Source organism: Siniperca chuatsi, linkage group LG7, assembly GCF_020085105.1.
Source record: "Siniperca chuatsi isolate FFG_IHB_CAS linkage group LG7, ASM2008510v1, whole genome shotgun sequence".
Classification (NCBI taxonomy): Eukaryota; Metazoa; Chordata; class Actinopteri; order Centrarchiformes; family Sinipercidae; genus Siniperca; species Siniperca chuatsi.
Genome location: NC_058048.1, coordinates 4873201 through 4895950, shown reverse-complemented (window position 1 = coordinate 4895950; position 22750 = coordinate 4873201). Strand labels below are relative to the sequence as shown.

Sequence of the window (22750 nt, the reverse complement as noted above, 5' to 3'; positions counted from 1 at the left end):
GACACATTAGGCCGGTGTTGGCTCCATATATCAGTGGAACCCTAATGTTGAGTGAGTGAATTGTGTTGCCCTATGCTGTGTGTTATAAAGCAGTCAGTGTTTCCTTTCGGACCCTCCTCCCCTCACAGCTTCATGATGCAGAAGGTCACTAAGTGTACTTGATGTGTTGCCCTGCTGCTGCCTGTCTTGCTGCCGTGTCTTCACTCCTGTCTTTCTCCTCTCCTCTCCCTTTCCTCCTGTCTTTGTGCTGCCTTTGAGAAGGAGTATGTGACTGTGGGCCAGTTAAATCAGATGTATGGGATGCCAAAGGTGGAGTCGTCCCCTACTTCCCCGCTTCGCCAGTCCCTGCAGTCTGGAGCGGTAGACCCCGCCTTCTCGTGCCTCCCCTCTCCTCATGGCTCCTCCCTCTCTCTCTCTGTGGAGGTGTGTGCTGTCTTCCTTCCTTTCTTCCCTTTTGGCTGCATTTGTTTACCGGCTGTCAACCAAAAAGTGTGTTCCCCCCTTGTTTTATGTAAATATTTTTAGAGATAAACTGATCCAGTAAATTGTAAAACAGAAAAATCTAAAAAAATAAATAAATAAATAAAGTAACATAAATTGGTGTAGCAGAAATATGGTTTTTCATCTCTCCTACCCTGTTAATCATCTTGCGACCCCTCAGATTTGTCTTGCAGACCCTCGTGGGGGTCCTGACTAGTCACTTGACAGGTGGACTCCAGTGAAAGAGGAGTACACCTCAGTTCTCACATGCATAAATAAAAAACAAGAGCTGTTCCTAAAAAGGACAAATAGCTTGAGAAGAGGAGCAGCTGTGTTATATGTTAAAATATGTCACCATATTTTGCCACCATCATGTTACTGTTGACATTTATTGTAGTCCCAGATCAAGATGGTGTTCCTAGACAAATTCAAATGAAGGATGCAGATGCCTGATCAGTGACTAATACAATATCTGTTTCCAGAATTCATACTACATATTATTTCTATACAGTACGTACTGAATACTAATCATCATAGTGTGCTGTTTTAGCAGTTAGTATAAGACGGTTAAGTTTTGTGATTTTTTTTTTTTTTCATACTAACAGGAAATGATACGATACATAACCATGACACGTCAATCAGGCTGCGACTTTGGAATGTAAATTGAACTTCACAAATCGAAAGCAAAATGTTTTTCTTGAGATTTAATACTCATTTTTGTTTTCCAAGATCTTTCTGTAGCTGTTTCACCACTAACAACAATTTATTTTGATTTTTTTTTCCAGCTGTAAAGCAGCTCCTCCATTTCTTTTGTGCATTGCATTGTGGGGGAATATTGTACAGTGACAGCACACTCAAAAGTCGGTTTGAGTATACTTAATTTGGTCACTGATCCAGTGTGAACACACTGCACACTAAATACCTGCTTAGAATTAATGTGTAGTATGGATTTGGGATATTGCTAAAGTCACCATACTTTGACCTGGAATTATAGCGCCCCCTTTGGGCCAATCAGTGGAGTTTTTAAAAGGCAACAACAGACATGTTGATGTATTCCATTCACAGTGTCTACGATATTACATGTAACAGAAGAAAGAAGGGATCAGTCCTACATTTGTTAACTGCATCCCTCCTGAATAATTTGTTTTGGATATATGCAAATTGTTTTGGTGAGTGTTGTTTTTTCCAGAAGAGTAAACCAACACTTAAATTAGGACAAAAAGGGGGGGGGAAGTAAAAGGGAAATCTGTTACTGTTACATACAGATGTACAGTTGGTGTATATTGCTTTAAGTGTTACAGGATAATAGTAGACTTTTTTCCTGTCACTATAGAAGCTCATGGAGACTCTAAATCCTGTGATGTTACTGTATTTGTCAGTCGGGAGCTCTTACTGTCTGATGCACTGCAGGTTTGCCTCAAGTCACAGACTCCCATTGTTTCCAAAGATTCACCAAAAGTGGCTCACATTCGTACGGCTGCTTTTACTAATATAATCCATCACATTTGATATGCGTATTGACGTATTGCCATTGCCTCTGTATCTTAAAATTAGATTGTTGTGTCAGAACTGAACTTGAATAAATCACTTTTATCTCTTCACTTCCACCTTGAGAAGGTAACCATTGTGCAGTAATGGAAAAACAAAAACAGATCTATTTAAAATGGTCGGGACAGAACAGACAGTGGGTGCTTGTCACTGTGGGGAAAAAACTCAAACAAAATAAATCTAGTCATTCTTTCAGTTATTGTAAATTCTAAACTGTAGACCTGGTGTATGTATTACGCTTCGAGGACAGCTGAATTTGAAGTAAACATCAAATTAGATGAAAACTTAAATGTTCTTGTGAGAAACTGGGTCATTGCAGCAGCAACATAGAATTAGAATAGAGACTTGTAAAATAGGGATATAGCACCTGGAGGGTATAAAGCATAATGCAGCTGACAACAACAATGTGTTGAAGATATTTAAGAAACAAATTTAATATATAAAAAAAGCCTTAATTACAGCTTTTGAGGGTGTATAAAACAAATGTTTCTACCCTCTTCCTACTGTCTTTGAATGCTTTCTAATCTCCTCTTTTCTTTCTCTTCTCTCCTCCACCCTCCCCCCTGCTCTGTCTCTCTTTGCGGCTCGTCTGTGTGCTCTCCAGTACCAGTCTGAGGGCAGTAGGCCTCACCTCCCCAAGCTAGATTTAGAGCAGTGGTACCAGGAGCTGATGGCTGGCTCCAGCCAGCTCTGTCCTCCCCCTCTGCCAGCCAAGTCACGGTCAGGCCGCAGGCCTGTGCTGCAGGTACAGGGTCTTTCTTCTTTCTCCTCATTTTTTCCCACTTGTTCTTCTGCTGTTTGTGTGTACTGCCATTCCTCTACCTTCAACTTGCTTCAGCTCAATCAAGGCGGTGTGTGTGTGTGTGTGTGTGTGTGTCAAAGGAGTAGAGAAAAAGCCTTTACATGTCAGCAGTTTAATAATGCTGCATTCACATCATATGGAAAAGACAGTCTTCCCCCATGAAGCCTATTGAAAACTACTGGAAAATACAGTTCACCTCTGCTTTGAGATGATGAACAACTCATTCAGCTGTCATTAGGTATAGAGAGGCTGTCTGACAAATGAAAACAAACGGCAAAGAAAATAAAATCCACCACGACGCAGCTGCGTGCTGGAGCTTTTTGTTGTGAGTGGAACTTCAGTGTTTGCTTTGGTGTCAAACATGAGGTCAGTTTGTGTGTTACGTTTGGAATAAAGCTGAGAGTAATCGCCTGTAGCAGAAGTCCACAGAAAACTTCAATCACCACTTAAATAAAGTCAGAACGCGTGAACACTTTCAAGTCATTACTTTGAACACGTCATTCCACACAGATACTCCCATAGTACATGAATGCAGCATTAACTTAAGTGGGCCTAATCAAAGCACAATTCAATGAAAGGGACTAGATGGCTGTTGCAGGTGTGTGTGTGTGTGTGTGTGTGTGTGTTTGATGTTCTTATATCCCGATGGGGACTTTAATGCACACTAACCCATGGGGACTTGTGTCACCGTGGGGACAAAGATTGAGGTCCCCACGGGTAGAGACCGCTTTTTGAGGGTTAAGACTCGGTTTTAGGGTGCAGGTTACAGTTAGGTTAGGGTTAGGGTCAGGGTTAAGGTTAGGCATTTAGTTGTGATGGTTAAGGTTAGGGTAAGGGGCTAGCAAAAGCATTATGTCAATGACAGTCCCCCACGGGGATAGTGAAACAAACGTGTGTGTGTGTGTGTGTGTGTGTGTGTAAACTGCAGTCTAACTCATGTAGTGTCTGTAGGCTCTTTGATATTTTTTGTCAGTCTGTGATACTGAAATTTATACCTTTTGATTTATTAATTCCACCATTTTATTTTACCAACATCAGTGTTCAGTAGCACTCAGAGCATAATGCTAATCCTACTTTTAACCATTGTTTTCCTGCAGGTGCTTGCAACTCACCCATGGTAAAACACTCCATCTGCCATCACATGGGTTTGTTTTAACATGTATCACCAGCACTTCCTAATCGTGATCTCTTCATGCTCTTTGTATGCTTCCTCCCTCAGGTGTTCCGCTCGAAGCTGGACAGTGATCCAGGCCTGTCTCTTCATCAACCTAAGTCAGGCTCTGCATCCCCGCTGCAGCACGGAGCAGCAACACTGGGACGCAACACGAGCTCAAAGGTAACGGGGTTGTTCCTTTTCAACAGGTGTAGTGATGTGGCCATCAACCTCGAATCCAGTCTTAAACCTTCATCTTCTTTGAGAATGTGGAACACAAGTTCCCTAAAATCCAGGTCATTTTTTAAACCCCTTATAAACCTGTTTCTGACATTTATTCCTAATATTTTGTCTGCTCCCTCTGACCCAGCAGAGCCCCCTGCTGGTGGCCAACAGCACTGGCAGTTTGCCCAGGAACCTGGCTGCAACCCTGCAGGACATTGAGACCAAGAGACAGCTCGCTCTGCAGCAGAAAGGTAACTGACCTGGTCTGCCCCTGACCAACACTCCTGAACACTGACAAATTCATCATGCACTGTCAATCAATCATCATTTAATGATTTAATAACAACTAACTCAACACTACATGCCCCACATTGTTTACTCACTAAAGGTAAATGCTGTGTTGCAAATAATTAAAGCATTAATACATTGTGCCATAGTTATTCATAAATTAAATAAATACATGCTTTTGTTAGTCATCTCTCAATATCTAGGTCAGTGGTTCCCAACCTGGAGTCACGAGACAACAGGATAGGAAAAAAGAAGGAAAAAAATATTTGCTGCACAAAATTCTAGTTTAGTTTCTTGGATAATTCTACCTCTTCAGTCCTGTAAAAATGTCACTTTTCGATTTACTTGGTCTTAGGACATATGCTGTTGACAATGGGACAGAAGTAGACATTGTTTCATTTAAGGGGGCACAAGCCAAAAAGGTTTTAAACAACTGATATAGGTTACTTACTTAACCGTTCCTAATAATTACAATAATGACAATGGATTTTATTTATATAGCACAATTTATGCATTTAATGTAGCTTCAAGTTCATTACACACAAAGAGGACAGAGAGAACAAAAAACATCTGCCAATTACAGCAGCAGATGTTCACAAGAATTAGGAGCACACATAAATGTTATACTTGCATGCAAGAACTGATAGAGAAGGGATTTAAAGATAATAGAAATAAAATGTTATAACATTTTGTAATAATGAGTAAGCACTGTAGTAGACAAACCCATCATCAGTTAATATTTATTCAGTAGTAATTAGTGTGCTTGCCTTCAGTGATGCACGCTGATATTCTCGTTGTTGGTGTTGGTTAGTGTTAAGTGTTGCCCTGCTCTTCTTCATGGAGCTGTATGTGTGTGACATCAGTGTGTTTTAGAGAGAGTTCTGATCCTCGTGCCGTAGTGCTGTTTGACTAAATGGATCAGAGGAAAGCAGTCTGGTGTTTTAGCTCAGCTGGCTGCCACCCACGGGTGCTGGGTTGGAAACCTGAGTTAGTCATGTTTGTCAGCGTCTGCAGTTCAGGTTTTCTTCATGTCTGTCTGTCTGTCTGTGGGCTTGTCTCTCCCTGCACTGCTGCACCACAGAGCCCCAGACCACCAGACAGAACACCGTAGAGGGAGGCTCAGCAGGTAGATGGATCACTGCGTCCAGGAGTTGACTTTTTATGTTTTCTTCATTTTGTTCAGCAGGATTCATCCTGTTTGTTCTGCTACTGTCTCTCCATACGTCACACCGGTGTCTGAAATGAACAGTTTGTCTCTCCCAAGGGTCAACATAAAAACTGCCAAGAATAATCCCCTTGTTCAAATGTCGCCCTGCTTGTTTATTGCTTGAATCACTGAGAAATGGGCAGTGATGCTGCTAGTTAAGCGTCCTGCATCCCTGACGCATTAAAATCCCAAAGGACGCAGTAAACTCACTATCAGGGGACGCACCCTATTTTTCCCTGACATTATGTGAACAACAAATCTGTGTTAAAAATCATAGAAATAAATAAAAGAAACCTCGCTGTCAAAAAATGTATGGAATTTATTATCAGGCTGCAGCCTCTCACCTGAGCACACACACAAACTATTTTTGGACCCCACAAATATACTAAAACAAGCCCACACACACGGAACAGCAGAGCAGAGAGGCGGTGGAGATTACTCGAGTTGACGACAACTACACTCGTTACTGTAAGTGCAATAAAACCTTTGCGAGTAAAAAGCCAATACTTTATTTATATTAATACACCTGTTCACCAAGCATAAACATGTGAACACGTAGAAAGCGATATTTAAATCTGCTCTGTCCACTGCCACTAAGTCTTACACAAGCACAGCGCGCAAGCTTGGCTAACAGCGAATGGTTACAAACAAGCTAAAACAAAGCTGTCTGTATGTAGTCTTAACTGTTTAGCTTAGTTGGTCACGTATCTTTAAAATTTGGAAAATTCTTGTAAACTTCCTGCTGGCTGAGAGAAACAAGCCCCTCCTCCCTCTGCCAGGAAATGTACCTGCAGTGAATCACAGCAGCAGCAGAGGGAGGAGGACTGAGGACAGCAGGAAGGACTGATACTGACTGATATTCAGAAAGAATCCCTCAGTATTTTGATGTCAGGATTATGATTTATTTTACTGACGTTTTAGATTTGTTTCCAGTGAGATATTATAAGAGTGTTGAGAGTTTATATAGTGACTTTGCTGTTGTAAACATTACTGTTGCTGCTTTAGAAACAGTGTTTAGTTATATTTAAAATATTAAATTCTAATCCTGTTCTGAATTATTAATTTTTTAAAAAGCAATTATTTAGTAATGAAAAAGAACCGATAAGAGTAGTAGTATCGATAAAGAACCTCACGATACCCAACTCTAAACATGAGTTTAACACTACAATTGGTCTAAAAACACAAATTTTATTGGGGACCCACTCAAATGACTCCGGGTCCCGGGGACTCACTATATTGAAAACCTTGTACAGTTCACCAACATATTAATTCATTCGGATAGGTTCAGTGTAAGCTAACATGTGGCTAATTAACCGTCCAGACAAAAGAGAAGCAGAGTATTAGATGCCACAGACAGGCAGCCAATCAGGAACCTGTTTGAAACATAGGTGAAGTCTGGCAGGTTACTTTTATTGATTTAACCATCAAAGGTAACATTTACCAGAACTTGACACATGCCGGCTGTTAATTTCAGACACTGTCTTCACCTAACCCTCCTCTCTTCATCCTTCTCTTTCAGTCTCTTCCATCTCTGGTGTGTCATTAACTCTTCTCCCCCGAAGATTTCTTTTCATCTTGCCTTTTGTCTGTAACATCGAACAGTCTTTCTTCTTCCGTCAATCTCCCATGAACCTTCCTGCTGGTGGAGAATAAATCTTGCATGTTCAGCACTCAGCGAGCTCCTCCTTTAGAGTTATCGACCTGGCCACGTCTTTCCAGATGTATCTGCCCATTATCCTCGAGCCTGTGTTACTGAGAGAGCACATACTTGTATGTGTGGTGCATGGTTTATGGTCTTGTAGTTTGCGGGCTGGTGATGGTTAGGGTTAGGCTTGGGATGACCTACTCTATAGCTAGCATGTTGATTTAAATGTGGTGATCTCCCAGCTCTGTTGGAAACAAATGGACCTCTGCTGACTTGTTGATCGAGCTGCTTGCAGGCTGAAAGTTCAGTCATTGTTCCATCTCCCACCTCAATTCAAAATCAGAACTAATCCACTGATCAGCGCTCGCCCTCCTCCCTGCAGGTCAGCAGGTGATCGAAGAGCAGCGTCGTCGTCTGGCCGAGCTCAAACAGAGAGCGGCGGCGGAGGCTCAGTGTCAGTGGGAGGCGCTGCACGGCTCTCAGCCGCACCTCATGACTTCGTCCTCCTCATCGCCCTCCTACTCCCCGGTCATGGCCTACAGCCCCGCGCTGAGCCACAGCTCTGTAGGCCCTCCCCCTCTGGTTCACCACTCCATCCTGCACCACCAGCCCCCATCAGCCGGAGAGCAGCCCTATGACACCCTGAGCCTGGAGAGCTCCGACAGCATGGACACCAGCGTGTCCACGGGGAACAACTCGGCCTGCTCACCAGATAACATGTCCAGGTACAGCGGAGGAAAAGGCGCACGCACATTCATCATGGCCAGAGCATACTGACCAGGGATAGGCTAATATTGACAATTTCTTCAGTCCATCTGTTGAACCCATGAATCTGATTTAATATGACTGATACATATGTATCACAGAATCAATCAGTACTGCTCATATTATCCGTGAGAAGATGTTAAAAGTGTACTTACACAGCTTGTTGGACATCAACTCATCAACAGCTGCACACTGACTCCAGTTCACAGATGTATGTCAGCTTTCATAGGTTACTAGGTTTTATAGGTCGATTCCTTGTTTCGTATTTTCACAATTTTTTTTTACAAAAATTCACATTCCCATACTTTACTTTTGTTTTTTGTCGCTAATTTTTGTGTTCACATTGGCAACTAGTTAGTTGTACTGGAACAGTACCGTAGTATCCAGTATTTTTCATATTGTTTATATTGTATCAATCGTATCATATATTTTTTTGGAGTCACAAAATATTGTATTGTGTTCTTGAGACAGTATTCTCACCTTGAGTTGGGGGTCGTAGTCTGGCTTTCCCATATATTATTCCGATCGTCCTCAGTTATCTCCAAACCAGAGTCTCTTTTCCTTTTTGACTAAATTAGGTTTACTGTCCTCTGCTTGTTCTGAGGGATTTCTTTATTATCTGGCGCTGTCACTAAATGCCACAGCAATGGATTTTATGATAAAAATGTTGGCTATTAGTGGCTTTCATCCATACATGTGACTATCCATATCAAGCTACTGTATGAAGTATTACAATTAAAGTAGTAATCAGACCCTAACAAACACACACACACACACACACACACACACACACACACACACACAGGCAAATGCAATCAAACGAGACACAGACAGCTGCTCCCACCAGGTAAAGTCTTTGTCCACAGGTCGGCTAATTTGTAGACCATCGTTAATGTGGCCCAGCTGTGTGCTGTATTGCAGCAGTGTTCACCACAGCATGTTCTCAGCACCACCTATTCTTCAAATATCTTTTCTAGCTCTCGGGAGTCCAATTCCAAAAACAATTAGTAATGTTTTTTGAGATGACTTTAATGTAATGAGCAGTGAACAGTGGGAGGGAGGAAATGGTAAAGCAGCAAAGTTTATGAGCCAAGTTTTGGCCAAGATACTGTTTCATAGCAGCACATCAGTAACTCTAGTTATTGCTTCACTTCCCAACAATAGAGATAAATATTCACCCTCCCTAATTGGTCTCATTTGCTCAGGTATGTTAAACTGTTCCAGTCTGTGTTGTTGAAATGAATAATGGCTGCATGTCAGTGGTTTACAAAGCCACATCATAGAATGTACACGTTTATGAGCCTGTTAGGAAATACGGCATATTTCCAAATGGAACAAAGATTTTGAGCTATAGGACCTGTCATTAAGAAGCTACTATAGTTATAGTGAGAATGTTGGTGAACACATGGAGGCAGACAGAAGATGCCTATAGTTCGTCACATCTCCAGCCTCATAGTACAATAACATACATTTTAAAAATCATTTAGTGGCTAGAAGCCTGTATCCACTGCAGCCACAAAACTCTCTTAGAACTCTGAAAGTAGATCAGACTGATAGAAACAGATCTCTCTAAGATCTTGTCCAGTCAGTGTCACCACTACTGATGCACGGCATTTGACTAAAGAGCGACCCCATACTGTACAATTGATCAACACTTCACTGGATGTTGATGAGAAGCCTCCAAATTAATGATTTAAAGATTTAGTAAAGTCGTTGTTCATTAACATGTATAATAGTCATTATCAGTGTGGCTGTTGTTCCCTGGGATTTAAAGAAGACTTTTAGTGTTTTCAATGTTTTTGCAGAGGCTTTTACACATGTCTGGAGTAAACACTGAAGAACTAGACTTTCCTTGAATCTGTAGGGAAATTAATTCACAAATACTGTCTATAAAATTGCCCTACAGATATTGTTTGAACCCTACTTTGAAGTAAAAGGTTAACTGAGTTGATATACAGTTATGTAATTGTTAAATGTAGGAGTTGTTGCTTAGGATATGAAAGTGTCAGCATGTAGTGTCTCAGAAAGGTAACACTGTGGCTGTGTTTGACATCAGTGTCGGAGGAGCGGACACGCTGAAGATCGAGGAGATGGAGAAAATGCTGAAGGAGGCGCAGCTGGAGAAAGCCAGACTCATTGAATCGCGGGTAAGACACAACTTCAAAAGAGCGCTACAGTATGAGAACTTGATTATTCAGAATCCATACCTAGTGATTGATGAGAGTTCTTGCAGCGCTCCTGTCGATAGCTTTAAATTGAACATGAATTTGAAAAACTTGAAGCTTTCATTCATTTTTATTGGTCTCCATGTTTCAAACTTCTTCATCTCTTTGTGTCCTGATGAGGAAGCTAAGACTGAAATACAAAGACAGATAAAGATCATCAAATCAATTTTCTGGTCTGAAGCTTTTTCTCCCACATTTCTCTTGTAGCTGTAGTTCTTGTAACTGAGCACCCATCAATCCAGTAGTCCTTTAGAATTTTTCACTATATGAATGCAGCTCCTTTTTACAAGTTCTATTTATTAAGTCAGTTCAGTTGATTTAAGCCATAAGGCCACTGTTTTGAATCTGATTGGCTTGGTTTGATGGGCCATGAGGAGGAGGAAGTAGCAGACTTGTTCCCCATAATACCAACTCTCAAACAGATCTACACAGACAGATTATGGATCTGTAAAAACGTTTAGGATTGTATGAAATTACTACAAAGCTCATGCACACCAAAAAGTCTTATTTATAAGGGTCAAATCAACATCTCTGACTGTGGGTCCATGCCAGTTCCTTTATGTGAATGTTCCTCGCTTGACCTGGAATTCATTCCGGTCTGCCGCCATGAAGGCTGTTCCAGTGCTCTTATTCCTGCTCTAAGGAGCGAGGATACACGCCTTTGCGGACCTCTTTCCCCAGACTGACACGCCCCTTTCTTGGAAATCTGTTAGTGATTGGACGCTGCAGCTGATCACACATGATCTGACCACATCACAACATCGCTGCAGTTTTGTAACAAAGTGGACAAAAAAACCTCGATTCCTCTCTCCTCACACGTTTTCCTTGCATCTCTCCTCGTGTCGTCAGTGGGAGATGTGGATGGAGTTAAGAGAAGTACCGTCTTGAGTTCATCACAATTCAGAAAATTCTGAATTTTACCTGATCAAGGTCTGAGGACCAAAACATTGTTAGGAAAGCGAGTAAAAGTGAGTAGGATTTATAGTTTGTTTCACTGTCAGGATTGTAGTACAGACAGTGATACTTGAAACAGGCTGCATTCTCTGCAGGTCTGTAGACAGCAACACACACATACGTACACACACAATACATTCATACAGAGTCGATCATTACTTCTCCAAATAACCAAAAGCCTTCTGTTTAAAGAATCCATCACTGCGGTGCAGCTGCATGGTGGCCAGCAGTGCGAGTGTACATAAATGTATGAATGCGAAGCTGAAAAAAAAGCTCTTCCATAGATCAAAAAAATATTTAATGAAAGTGCTCTCCTCCAGGAACGAGAGAGCCTGGCTCGCCGTCAGATGCTGGAGGAGGAGAGGAGGAGGAGGGAGGAGGCGGAGAAAAGACTGCACGATGAAACTTTCCATCGGCAGCAGCTAGTGGAGAAGGAGGTCAAGATGAGGGCCAAGAACTTCTCTCAGGTCAGTAAAATGAGACATAATTGAGTCTGCATGGTGGAAAAGTGGAAAATGACTCTACCTGTCTGCTAAAAACATGGCAGGGTTATACAGACATGTGCTTCTCAGGGTGGATACCTGGAATGAAGCTTCTGGTAGGTAATAATTTGTGCCAGTATTCAATATAAATTGGACCATTTTTATACCAAAGTAACCCTGTTTACAGTTTTTCCTTCAGAATTTAAACCTGTATAAGAGCATTTACCCCATCAGTCTCTTCATGGACAAGACAAAGATTCAAAAAATAAACACATTCATACATGTGATGTGTGGAGTTTGATCAGAATATTCCATTATTTGAGATTGATCAGTCCACTTAATTTGTAATCAATATCTGCTATCTGAAGTACTGGCCTGTTAATCCCTCTCTAACTGACGGCGACCCTCCTTGCTGTACTAGTTGTTGTTTTGTCTGATTATTATTATTATTTTTTTTTTTTTTGCTCTGTCCAGGCCCGTCCTATGACTCGCTACCTGCCCATTCGGAAGGAGGAGTTTGACCTGCGCTCCCACGTGGAGTCGTCGGGCCACAGCGTGGACACCTGCTACCACGTCATCCTCACTGAGAAGATGTGCAAGGGCTACCTGGTGAAGATGGGAGGCAAGATCAAGTCCTGGAAGAAACGCTGGTTTGTCTTCGACCGCCTCAAAAGGACCTTCTCCTACTATGTTGGTAAGAAGTGTTCAGACGCAAGATTCTTGTTCTTATTTGAGGATCTGGTGCTACAGGGTCATTACTGCAATGTTTTTACTCTGCACTTCTCAGAGTACTTTGAAGCAGGGGCATTGTCGCTCATGGTCAGCGCCTCCTGGCTGGTGCTCTTTTATCTGTTCAGCACTTTTGTTCATGTAGCTCATGTCTCAGGCTCACAAAAGTCTGGAGACATTTTCATAAATCGTTGGGCCCAAATATAAGATGACCCTGATTATAAGACAACCCCCCTTTTCTAATAGCTGCTTTTGGAAAAACACTGTCAGACACTTTCAGATTAGTTTCCCTGACTATTATTATACTATTATTCTAAGGAGAACATAGTCCTCATTATTGAAGCCTTTTCCCCTGTAAAAGTCATGAAATACTTCTATTAAAGCAGAATGACTATAATGACTCCTGTATGTTAAACTGGGCCGCCTAAACACTTTTAGGGCTGCAACACTCATGTGATTTTTCTGGGTTATTTTTGTGTCACAACAGTCAGCAACGGACAAGCAAAACGTTATAGCAACTTTATGGAAATAGCAGAGGTTACAGGTGTAAAATGGTAAAGTAGCTGCAATAACCTTAATCATTTAACATGGAAAGGGGCAGAAATTTCCTGCTGTGGATGAGTGGCAGACAGAACATGCGTCCTCCAGACCTTGAGCAGCAGTACATGTAGTATGTAGCGTGCACGCTCGTGTAATTTGATCTTGGGCTGTGAGCTCTGGGACACTTGTTCGCTGGCAGGCCTTTGAAGTCCTCAGAAGGTTCTGCTTAAAGCTGCTTAAAGCGTACCTTGTTGAAAGTGAGCCAGGGTGAGGAGGTGTACTGAGATTAAAATGTGCACAGCGCTGCGCTCTCTGAGGAGGCTGATTGAGATGCATCGCTTGCCCTTGTCTCTTGACCTTGAACAATGAGGAACGGGAGGTGACGAGCATAAGTCATGAGTGCCGCTAATTCGTGTTAATCACCCTCAACCACAACCGGAGTTTTGATTTGCTTGCATTCAGATGCAGTCAAATGAGATGCAAATGCAGAGCTATTTGAATGCTAAAGAGGTCATTAGCAGATAATAGCTGCGTATTAAAAGGAAAGTGTTATTCCTCGAAATGAAGCGCTGCGTTTCTACCTACTACTCTTAAGTTGGCTTGTGGAGTGTTTGTGCCTGGAGGTAGAGAGGGGTGTTGAGTTCCCCACCGGTTCCTTACTGCAGTTCTGCAGTGGCTGATGAAACAAACTGCAATGATGTACCAGAGTAGCGTAAGAATGCAGTCAAGTATGAAAATACAATGAGAGCCCCATTGGTTTAAAAACAGAGGAAAAAGTGCTGTGGTTGTCTTTTTCCATCCATCATCACAAACCATAAATTGGTCATGATCAAAGTTTGATTTCTTCTTTTTTTTAATGACCGTATCGTGTGTTCTCCCTGTCGTTATTCTAGGTGGCATGGAAGTGATGCGCCTTGGCTTTTCTAGCCAAGAAAAGTCGTCGTCGATATTTTTGAGTCTTTTAAACAAACCCACGTTATTTTCCCTCCCACAGACAAACATGAGACCAAGCTGAAGGGTGTGATCTACTTCCAGGCAATAGAAGAGGTCTATTATGATCACCTCCGCAGTGCCACAAAGGTATGCTGTGAATGAACTCTGAAAACAATAATTTTCTCTCATCTACTTCACTTTGTTTATTTTAATCTTACATTCTCTTTCATTTTATAAACATGTTTCTGTGGTTTGCTTCTTTTCTCCCCGTTTGTGCTTTTGCTTTGGCTGGCTGCTGTCACAGAAGGGATTTTTCAACTTGAATATGACGAGTGTATGTATCCGCGCTCTCTGTTCACCCATCTAACCTCACTGAACCCTGTGTGTCCAAACCGCAGACTGTGTATTGTGATAGAGAATAGAAGAGGGTAACAAGCTCAAGGGCTGAGGCTGCACGCTGAAGACTTGAACCGTATTGGATGACCTCAGACAGTGCACTTGTGCGAGTTTGTAGTTTGAATTGCTAATCCTGCTCGACCCCTCTGTCCATCCCAGTGTTCCCAGTGTAAACCAGTCAGGTGGTTAGAAAACAAGAACCTGCTTATTTATAAGTGTCTATATAGTAGAGGAAATACCCTTATTACATTTTTAGGAACTGTACTCTTTTGTTTGAAGTAGGCTGAGCAGGAAAATCCCGGTAAGGACACGACTTCCTGCCTGATTCAAGTTAAGCCATCTTTAGTCATTTTAAGGTTTGACAAAAGTACAACCCCATTTGATCTCCTTTTCTTTTACTACATTTTCAAAGACACTCCTCAAGTGGTATTTGTCCTTCGAGCCGTAGGTGTAGTTTTTGGCCATATTTCTGTTCTTTATGATCAGGGCTGCTTGCTGCTTGACTTGAGCATTACACGTCTTGTCATTTTTTTTTTTTTTTTATCTCCAACATAAAGCTGAGCTGCTGCTGCCTCCTCATCTTCAGTGTGTGTGTGTTCTGACTAACTGTGTGGCTCTGATCAACTCTGGAACTTTGATTTTAACTTGTCACTTCCAATGTCACATTACAGAGGAAAAACTTTCAAGTCTGGTGCACTTAGCCAAGACAGAAAGATGACGCTTTAGAAAAGGAAAAGTGCGTAAGGATTGCTCTTCCAAAAACTTTCACGGGGAAAACACCCGTAAAAGTTTATTGTTTGGGATGCTTTTCTTTATGGACTGTTGTCATTCCCATATTTTCATGAAATCTGTTGTGTTTTTGATACACCAATTTATTTACAGTACCAGTATTTTGGGATTATGGCTCCAGATGGACAGTATTTTGTGCTGAATTCAATACTAAATTTTGCAGGTAGTCAGTGCTTCTCTTTTGTATTTCTTAACTAACCCCAGTTTGTGCCTCTCATGTATTACCATTACTGTTGAGGCACAGAGCTAAGGATCTGTTCTTTCTAAAAAATAATAAATAAATAAATAAATAGACATACCTGATAATCTTTGACAGACCCATACAGTCGTTTAACAGCACTTTCATGATTAGAAGTCTTTATGCTGTTCTTAAAGTATTTCCGAATCCTCAAAGATTTTTAACCCTTTTCCCAAGTTGTGCTTCTGTTTCCTAAGATGGTAAGCAGAGATGACATCTCCTTGTTTGTTTTACATGACACAAGAGAAATATGAATGCGTTATTTTGTATGAAAATATGAAATAGAAAGTAGGGGAACTGCAGAGTTGGGTGAAAATTAGTTAGTTTGTCATTATGAGCGTCATCTTTCAACTTATGCATAGTTCATTTGTTTTAATGTTAATTTAACAAAAATCATTAGCACAGCTTTAAGGATTCTGGAAATACCTTCAGATCAGCGGTAACAGTCTATGTCTTCACACCACTCTGACTGAATGTAATGGTAATACATCAAGAAAACTAGGGCTAGGGCAGAACAGCTTCTTTAACAGCATTTAGTTCATTGGACACCAAAACCTTCCATATTAAAGCACAGCTGTGTGGACTCCTATCAAAATGTCTCATTAGAGTCAGTTAAATTGAAGGTCTCCCCACTGACAACCAGTGTAGTTCTGATTGGTATGATAAATATGTATTTCTGTTTGTAAAAAGGTTGAAATCTGTATTATTTATATATAACTCAATTACAGAGTACGGAACAATGAGGAAGCAGGTTGGTGTGGTCTGTGAACGTGGCAGTGGGGCTCGGAGTTGTACATGAAAGTCTGATTCTAGTTTTCTTTTTCTGTCTTCCAGAGCCCGAACCCCTCCCTGACGTTCTGCGTAAAGACCCACGACCGGCTCTACTACATGGTGGCCCCCTCAGCAGAGGCCATGAGGATCTGGATGGATGTGATCGTCACAGGAGCAGAGGGATACACACAGTTCATGAACTGAGAGACACACAGTACAGAGAGCGCAGGTGACGAGCAGATCGTTTCGGCAGGGACTCTCCCATCACAGACTCTACAGGCCCTCTCTGTTTCCAGTCCACAGCAGACACTACGCCTTGTTTGTTACTTTTCATTTTTAATCTCACACTTTGATTTTACTATGTAGATGTTTTCACCTCCACATTTTCTACGTGATTCTGTTTGGATTGAAAAAGGGAGCCGTTGGAGCACACACTCACACACACCTCTGTATATAAACCAAAATGTATACCTGTCAAAGACTTTTAAAAAGCCTTTCTATATTGCCAAATGGAGATCTTGTAGTTACTGTTTGTTGGTCCTTTTGTATGATTTGTTTCCTGTCTTTTTTTCTTTTTACTTTTACAGAAACTTGCCAAATGACATAATGCCAATGTTTTGTTTGAGTGTTCCATCATGACTATGTTCAGTTTAGACAGAAAGAGTTTAAAAGAATCTTCAATCAAACGGTGTAATCAATTTAGAAATATATTTGAAAGAATCTTATTCAAATGTATGAATCTATGACAAATCATAGAAATCAACAGGAGCTGGAGATGATCTAAAAGTCCAGCACACTTGACTTTAACAGTGAAACAGTAAAACATTGCATCATCCAAGTCCACAAGTCACTTCACCTCAGTGCTGCTCTTAGACTAGATACTAACAGTAAATCAAGTGCAGCATCTACAACACATTAAAAGGTGTCCATATGCTAGACATATTTACTTCACATAGGCTTACCAAAGTAATCAGAGGTATTTTGTTAAGACTTTGACCGACTACAGCTCAGGAGTTCACTCTGCAGTTCTCACTATGGTTCGATCAACATGGGGTTTTAAAAGCTGGTACTGATATTAGTATTGAAGCTGCTGATAAACATTATTTGGTGCAGTATTTAGTACATTTGAAAATATTACTAAAAAGCACTAAACCCAGAATAATAAAGTACTAGAATTAGAATAAGATTAACATTAGTTCGACATTTTGGGAAAGGCGCTTAGTCGCTTTCTTGCCAAGAGTTAAACGAGAAGAGTGATACCAGTCATGTCTGTATGCTAAATATGAAGCTAGAGCCAGGAGACAGTTAGCTTAGCTTAGCATAAAGACTGGAAGCAGAGGGAAACAGCTAGCCTAGCTCTGCAAAAACATCCGCCTACCAGCACCTCTAAAGCTACAATAAAACTAAATGTAAAAATGACAAGTTGTGGTTTATTTTGAGAAATACGTCTTTTACAGCGTTGGAGCTGGATTTTTCCATTTTGCTGGGATGCTTTCTTTGTGCTAAGCTAGGCTCAACAAGCTAGGCTCAACATTCAGATTCAGACAACTTTATTGATCCCAAGAAGGGCAATTAATTTGCAGCTCACCCAGTGCATACACAGGACTCAAAAACTCACAGGCAAGGTAGTTACATGTCAGAGGAAGAAATGGAGGACTTAGATTAGCGGTTTGTTCTCCCAAGGGGCGTTATAATGTGCCCCTTGGGAGAACAACACATTATAATTCACTAGCCAGAACATGGTCAGGTTGGCTGATAATTCCTTTTGCTTTCTGGGCCACCTGTTTTTCCCAGAGAGAGCACAAGTCTCACAATACCGTTGAGGCTATTCTTATCCTTAACAGACAACCCATTAAACCAGCAAATAAATGATTGATTAAAAATTACATAAAACAGTATCACAGACAAGCTTCTGCATTAAGTGAATTCTTTGTTGTCCACGCTTGACAACCAATTCTGTGTTTATATCGAATTTGAGTTGAGAGTCAAACACTGTTCCTGGATACTTATATGTGTCGACAATTTTAAAAAAGTGGTCAGTCCATCATATCAGTTGGAGGACACTCACATCAAACACTCAGAGGTTGACTTCCAAAAAAAACTGTATATTGGTCAACCATTGATGCCACATTCTCAGTGTACTTTTGAATATGTTGAACATGAATATCTCACTGTATGATGCTGCTGTGTTGCCAACTCAAGGTGTAAATTGCATATCTATGTGTGCTCACAGATTTCAGAAAAGGCTCATCTATTTGCCAAGTAGCCTTTAGCTAACTTGATGATGCGCCTACACAGCTGGGAAGCAGCCATCATCACTGCCAGCCTAAAGCGAAACCACTAGAGGGCGCTACCGAGACCACACCAACACAGGATAGAAAATACGGACTAATGCAATCCAGAACTGTGCCTTGACTATGTGTTGTTATTGATGCCGTGTCCGAGTCCAGTACAGCCTCGCTGGAAGGCTACAGTTGTATGAATGAATTTAATTTGTGTTTCTAAGCTGCAATGCAGTATGTGGACAGGTTTGCATGAGGTTTTGTACACCACTAGGGGGATGTCTGCCTGTGGCATCATTACAGGCAGATACCGAAGGCCCTGAGCACAGTGGGGATCAGCTAGCTCACGGTCATTATTTAAACTGTAAATGTACGCAGTCTTGTTATCAAAAAAGGAGCACTCCACCAATTTTACACGCCAAAGTCAGTTCACTCATCATGGGGAGTACCAGTATTCAGCCTGAGAACAGCTGTATAATGTCTTCTGTAGGAGCTTTGTTGAGTCTGCGAACACAGCCCTGATGATGTAGTGATGTAGTCATCAGGGTTATCGAAGCTTGAGCTTGGAGTCCACGAATTTCTAACTGAAAACCTGTCATAAAAACAGGGACAGTTTCCTTTTGCACACACCAAATTTCTGCTGTTTGTACATTCACTAATGAAGGCTTAAGTCATCACAACTTAGTTTGCCGACTTTTAATTTGCAAAATACTGGGTTTACTTTTGTCACTTTAGATTATACTGTATATCATACGAAGCAGTTTCCCAATTATGGGTGATAGATGTTTAAAAAAAAAAAAAAGTGTGAGACTACATACCCTCTTGAAATTTGGTTATAAAAATCAATATAAATGTTTTGTATTAGTAATTACTGATTGCAATTGTTTGCCTTATAACTAAAAAATATGTTTACTCAACTTTTAATTTAATATCACATCACTGATCATCCATCATCAGTGATAAAGTCACACAAACTCACCAAAACGTCCCTCCCTGCTTTGAATCCCCACTGTGAGCCGAGGCCTGCGTGCATGAGGACAGATAAAGACATCTTGTATCTTCAGCTTTAACAGACTGTAACTGACCGGCTCGCCCGGTGTCTTTGTCGTCAAGTGTTGATCATCACATCGTGACTCTACCGATCGGCCGTGAACATGACATCCGGCATCTGTTGTTTTGTAGAAGCTGAGGACAAACTACTCTGATTTTTGGAGCATGTGGAACTGTAGTTTAGTTTCATGTGTTGGTACAGTAATGATAATTTATGGTTGTGGTGCCTGAGATAGTGACACGTTTACTTCTAAAAAAAAAAAAAAAAAAAAAAAAAAAGACGACTAGTGAAAAGACCTTAATATATTCTGTCCCCCTTGCCTTGACTTTCCCTGCACAGTTAACGTGCAAACCAAACTCTTCAACACTGGCAAGGCGGTTAAATCATGTCTGTTGATAGTAGGTGGTATATACATTACTGTTATCTATGTTCAAAAGAAAGGAAACTAAATATACTGTAAAGAGGATGCCTGAATGAAAAAAATGATCTTACTATTAAATGAAATGAAACAGTATGTATGGAAAGAAGTACAATTTTTACTTATTTTTGTCATTTTAGAAATTTTATTGTCAGTTACATTTCAAGTTGTATGGTAGTGATGTATAAATCTACCTTTTTTTTTTAAACTGGTACAGCAGAAAAAACACACACACGCACACACACACACACACCCCTACACCTAGCACTCGCGAGACAGTACTTTTGTTTTTCTAGAAAGTAGATCCTGTTTCATACACACCCTCAGAATCAGTACTCGGACCATACTGTGTTATTGGTACCCTGTATGTCTCATGCGTTACTTTCACGTATGGATAATATGGATTTTGTCAAATCTATTAAAAACAGAACTGTTACAGAATATCGGCTGCTTTTCTTGAACTAAGCGGGTTATAACGTGAAGGTTGGTTGTGTTGAGGAGAGAGACTGCAGTAACTACGGTATGGATTCTCATGCTGACTGATTATTGGTTCACTACTAACAGTCAGAAGTGGAATGACAAGGGACAGACCACCCTGGAACAGAGTAGAACACAAACAATCAAAGGCTAAAAAATAGAAAATAATTCCCCCCCCCACCTAAAATTACACAAAACCTGGGCTCACTCACAATGTAACAGCTAAAAAAAAAAAAAAAAAAAAAAAAAAAAAAAACGGTTAAAAGGAGTAAAAAAGAAAAAAAAAAAAAAGACAGAAACAGTCTAAGAAAAGAAATAAACATCTAGAAGTTTCTTTCTCCGACAGTGATTCTTCCAACTGAAAGAAGTCCCGTCGGGGCTTTTGGCAGGATTCCATGCTACAGCTCGTTGACGCTGTCACCTAGAAAGGAAACATTTCAGACACCATTCCGTTATTTACCTGTAAACTACACAGAGACATTTGCATTTACATTCACCGTTTGCAGAGACTTTTCACTCTGACTTATTTCTTAAACTGGTCAAATAGTCATTCACATGGATTTTGTTTTTACATTGAATTCTATACGATCCATCCACTGGCCAGCGATACAACCTCATGGAAAATGGAATGCTTATATAGATGGGATAAACTGGACTAAGTAAGTTTTAGAAAACTAGGTGCCGTGACAAAATTGTTCTGTTCTCATTCGTAGACTAGTTATTGAGTAGTACCTCGTATGCCTGCGACATTTTATAGTCAATCGTTTGACCCTTGAGCTGTGCAGACATTGTTTATACATAGAAGTGGAAAGATAAATAGCACATTTAGCATAAATCCATTTCCCTTAAAAAACAGACCACTTTTACAGTATGGTTTGCTTTACCTCAGTGTTCACAACCGTTTCAATGAGCAAAGCTCTTAAAAACAACACTGAATTCTTCTTCTGTCCCCGGAATACAGACACCTCATTTTAGCACAAGTTTAAATGTTGATAACTAAACACATGGATCACTGAATCAATGCATCCTGTTTCTCCTCATTTGAACAACAATACTCTGAGCAGCATTACAACAGGACTGCTAATTACTTCACCACTCCTGCAGACATTTTGCAGGGAAGAAAAAAAGGAAAAAGAAATGTTATTTATTGTCTTTTGATTACTGTCAAAATGTTTAATGTACTGAGCGTCTGTTACGGATGTAAATATATAAAGGTTTGGTGTCTTGAATAGAAACAAACTGTGTGGTCGATACAGAACAGAAACAGTAAACTGATCATCATTTTGGTGTAAAGTCAGACTTCATTATCTTCTGTATATTCACAGTAATACGCCTTATTCGGTAAAGAAAATGGAAGTTTTCTAAAGTCATTCTTACTTTTCAATATTTACTGCCCCCAGCATAAACTGCACTTTTTTCCTCTTTTCTATTTGTACAATCTTGATCAAATGACTGCTACAGACGTGGTTCTGATGAGAATTAGTTACTGTTTGACAGCAATATTTGACAGGCATTTTATTTTTAAATGCAATCAGTGTCGTGACTTAATGTGATGTATTACCTAATTTAATACAGATGTTTTAATTTTGTACGCTATAAGAGATTTTGAGGCCAAAATTAGGAGCATTTCGCACACTGAAATGTTGAAAACTGAGCCAAAGCAAGTGCAAAATACGGTAATATACCGTGTTATCAATGGGCCATATTTTATTTGTATACAATTTTAAAACCAGCCATTTTCACCACTGATGTTTCTTAAATCTAAAACTAAGGGACAGTTGTATTGATATTTAAATTTGCCATAATTACTGGTTCAGACATTATATTGTAACGAAACCCTGTGATGTGATAACTACTAATCAAATGTGGCACAACGGAAAAAATTAAACAAGACAAACTACCAACACAGAGCTTAAAAATGTTACTTACTCTCTGCACAGGGGGAAGTGTAGTCAGTGACTGCCTCGTCACCTGAAAATATCAGCAAAAACTCATTAGATATACGGCAGTGTGACAGTGAGGGACGAGAGAGAGATGTGTCACTATCAAAAGTCATTTTCAGTACTTAAGTAAAGAAAAGTGAACAGCACATACATGAAGAAAGAAGTGCAGGGAAAGAATGAAGCTCTTACTTGTCTGGTAGTAGTCGTAGACTTTGACCACAGCTGGTTTCAGGTTCCTGACAGGCAGATCCTCCTCTAGTGTCACACTGTATATCTTTGTCTCATCCTTCTTCAGCTGCAACCACAAACAACAGGCCGCTAATGACAGTCTCTCCTACTTCACTATATATATCTGCTCAGAAATACTAATGTTATTGAACAGACCTATATTCACACCACATAATATCCC

The 22750-nt window shown here is 40.5% G+C and overlaps 2 protein-coding genes across 35 annotated transcripts in view; one reads left to right on the top strand and one right to left on the bottom strand.

The window, feature by feature from the left end:
- phldb1b (pleckstrin homology-like domain, family B, member 1b) overlaps positions 1–20362 on the top strand; it is a 116766-nt gene extending 96404 nt beyond the window's left edge. For 11 of the 33 annotated variants that reach the window (XM_044203946.1, XM_044203954.1, XM_044203955.1 and 8 more), the window contains 12 exons: positions 262–423; positions 2633–2773; positions 4050–4166; positions 4354–4459; positions 5578–5622; positions 7731–8073; positions 10170–10260; positions 11613–11759; positions 12249–12468; positions 14038–14123; positions 14281–14310; positions 16234–20362. In XM_044203946.1, coding sequence (XP_044059881.1) covers positions 262–423; positions 2633–2773; positions 4050–4166; positions 4354–4459; positions 5578–5622; positions 7731–8073; positions 10170–10260; positions 11613–11759; positions 12249–12468; positions 14038–14123; positions 14281–14310; positions 16234–16374 — 1629 coding nt within the window. In that variant the 3' untranslated portion in view covers positions 16375–20362. The remainder of the gene's footprint in view (positions 1–261; positions 424–2632; positions 2774–4049; positions 4167–4353; positions 4460–5577; positions 5623–7730; positions 8074–10169; positions 10261–11612; positions 11760–12248; positions 12469–14037; positions 14124–14280; positions 14311–16233) is intronic. The other 22 variants (XM_044203979.1, XM_044203952.1, XM_044203964.1 and 19 more) reach the window with 13 other exon arrangements.
- The window catches only part of LOC122879615 (alpha-2-macroglobulin-like protein 1), a 35622-nt gene continuing 32915 nt past the window's right edge, over positions 20044–22750 (bottom strand). For both annotated transcript variants that reach the window (XM_044203981.1, XM_044203980.1), the window contains exons 34-36: positions 22531–22636; positions 22328–22369; positions 20044–20819 (exon numbers count right to left, since the gene is read on the bottom strand). In XM_044203981.1, the coding sequence (XP_044059916.1) occupies positions 20797–20819; positions 22328–22369; positions 22531–22636 (171 nt within the window). In that variant the 3' untranslated portion in view covers positions 20044–20796. The remainder of the gene's footprint in view (positions 20820–22327; positions 22370–22530; positions 22637–22750) is intronic.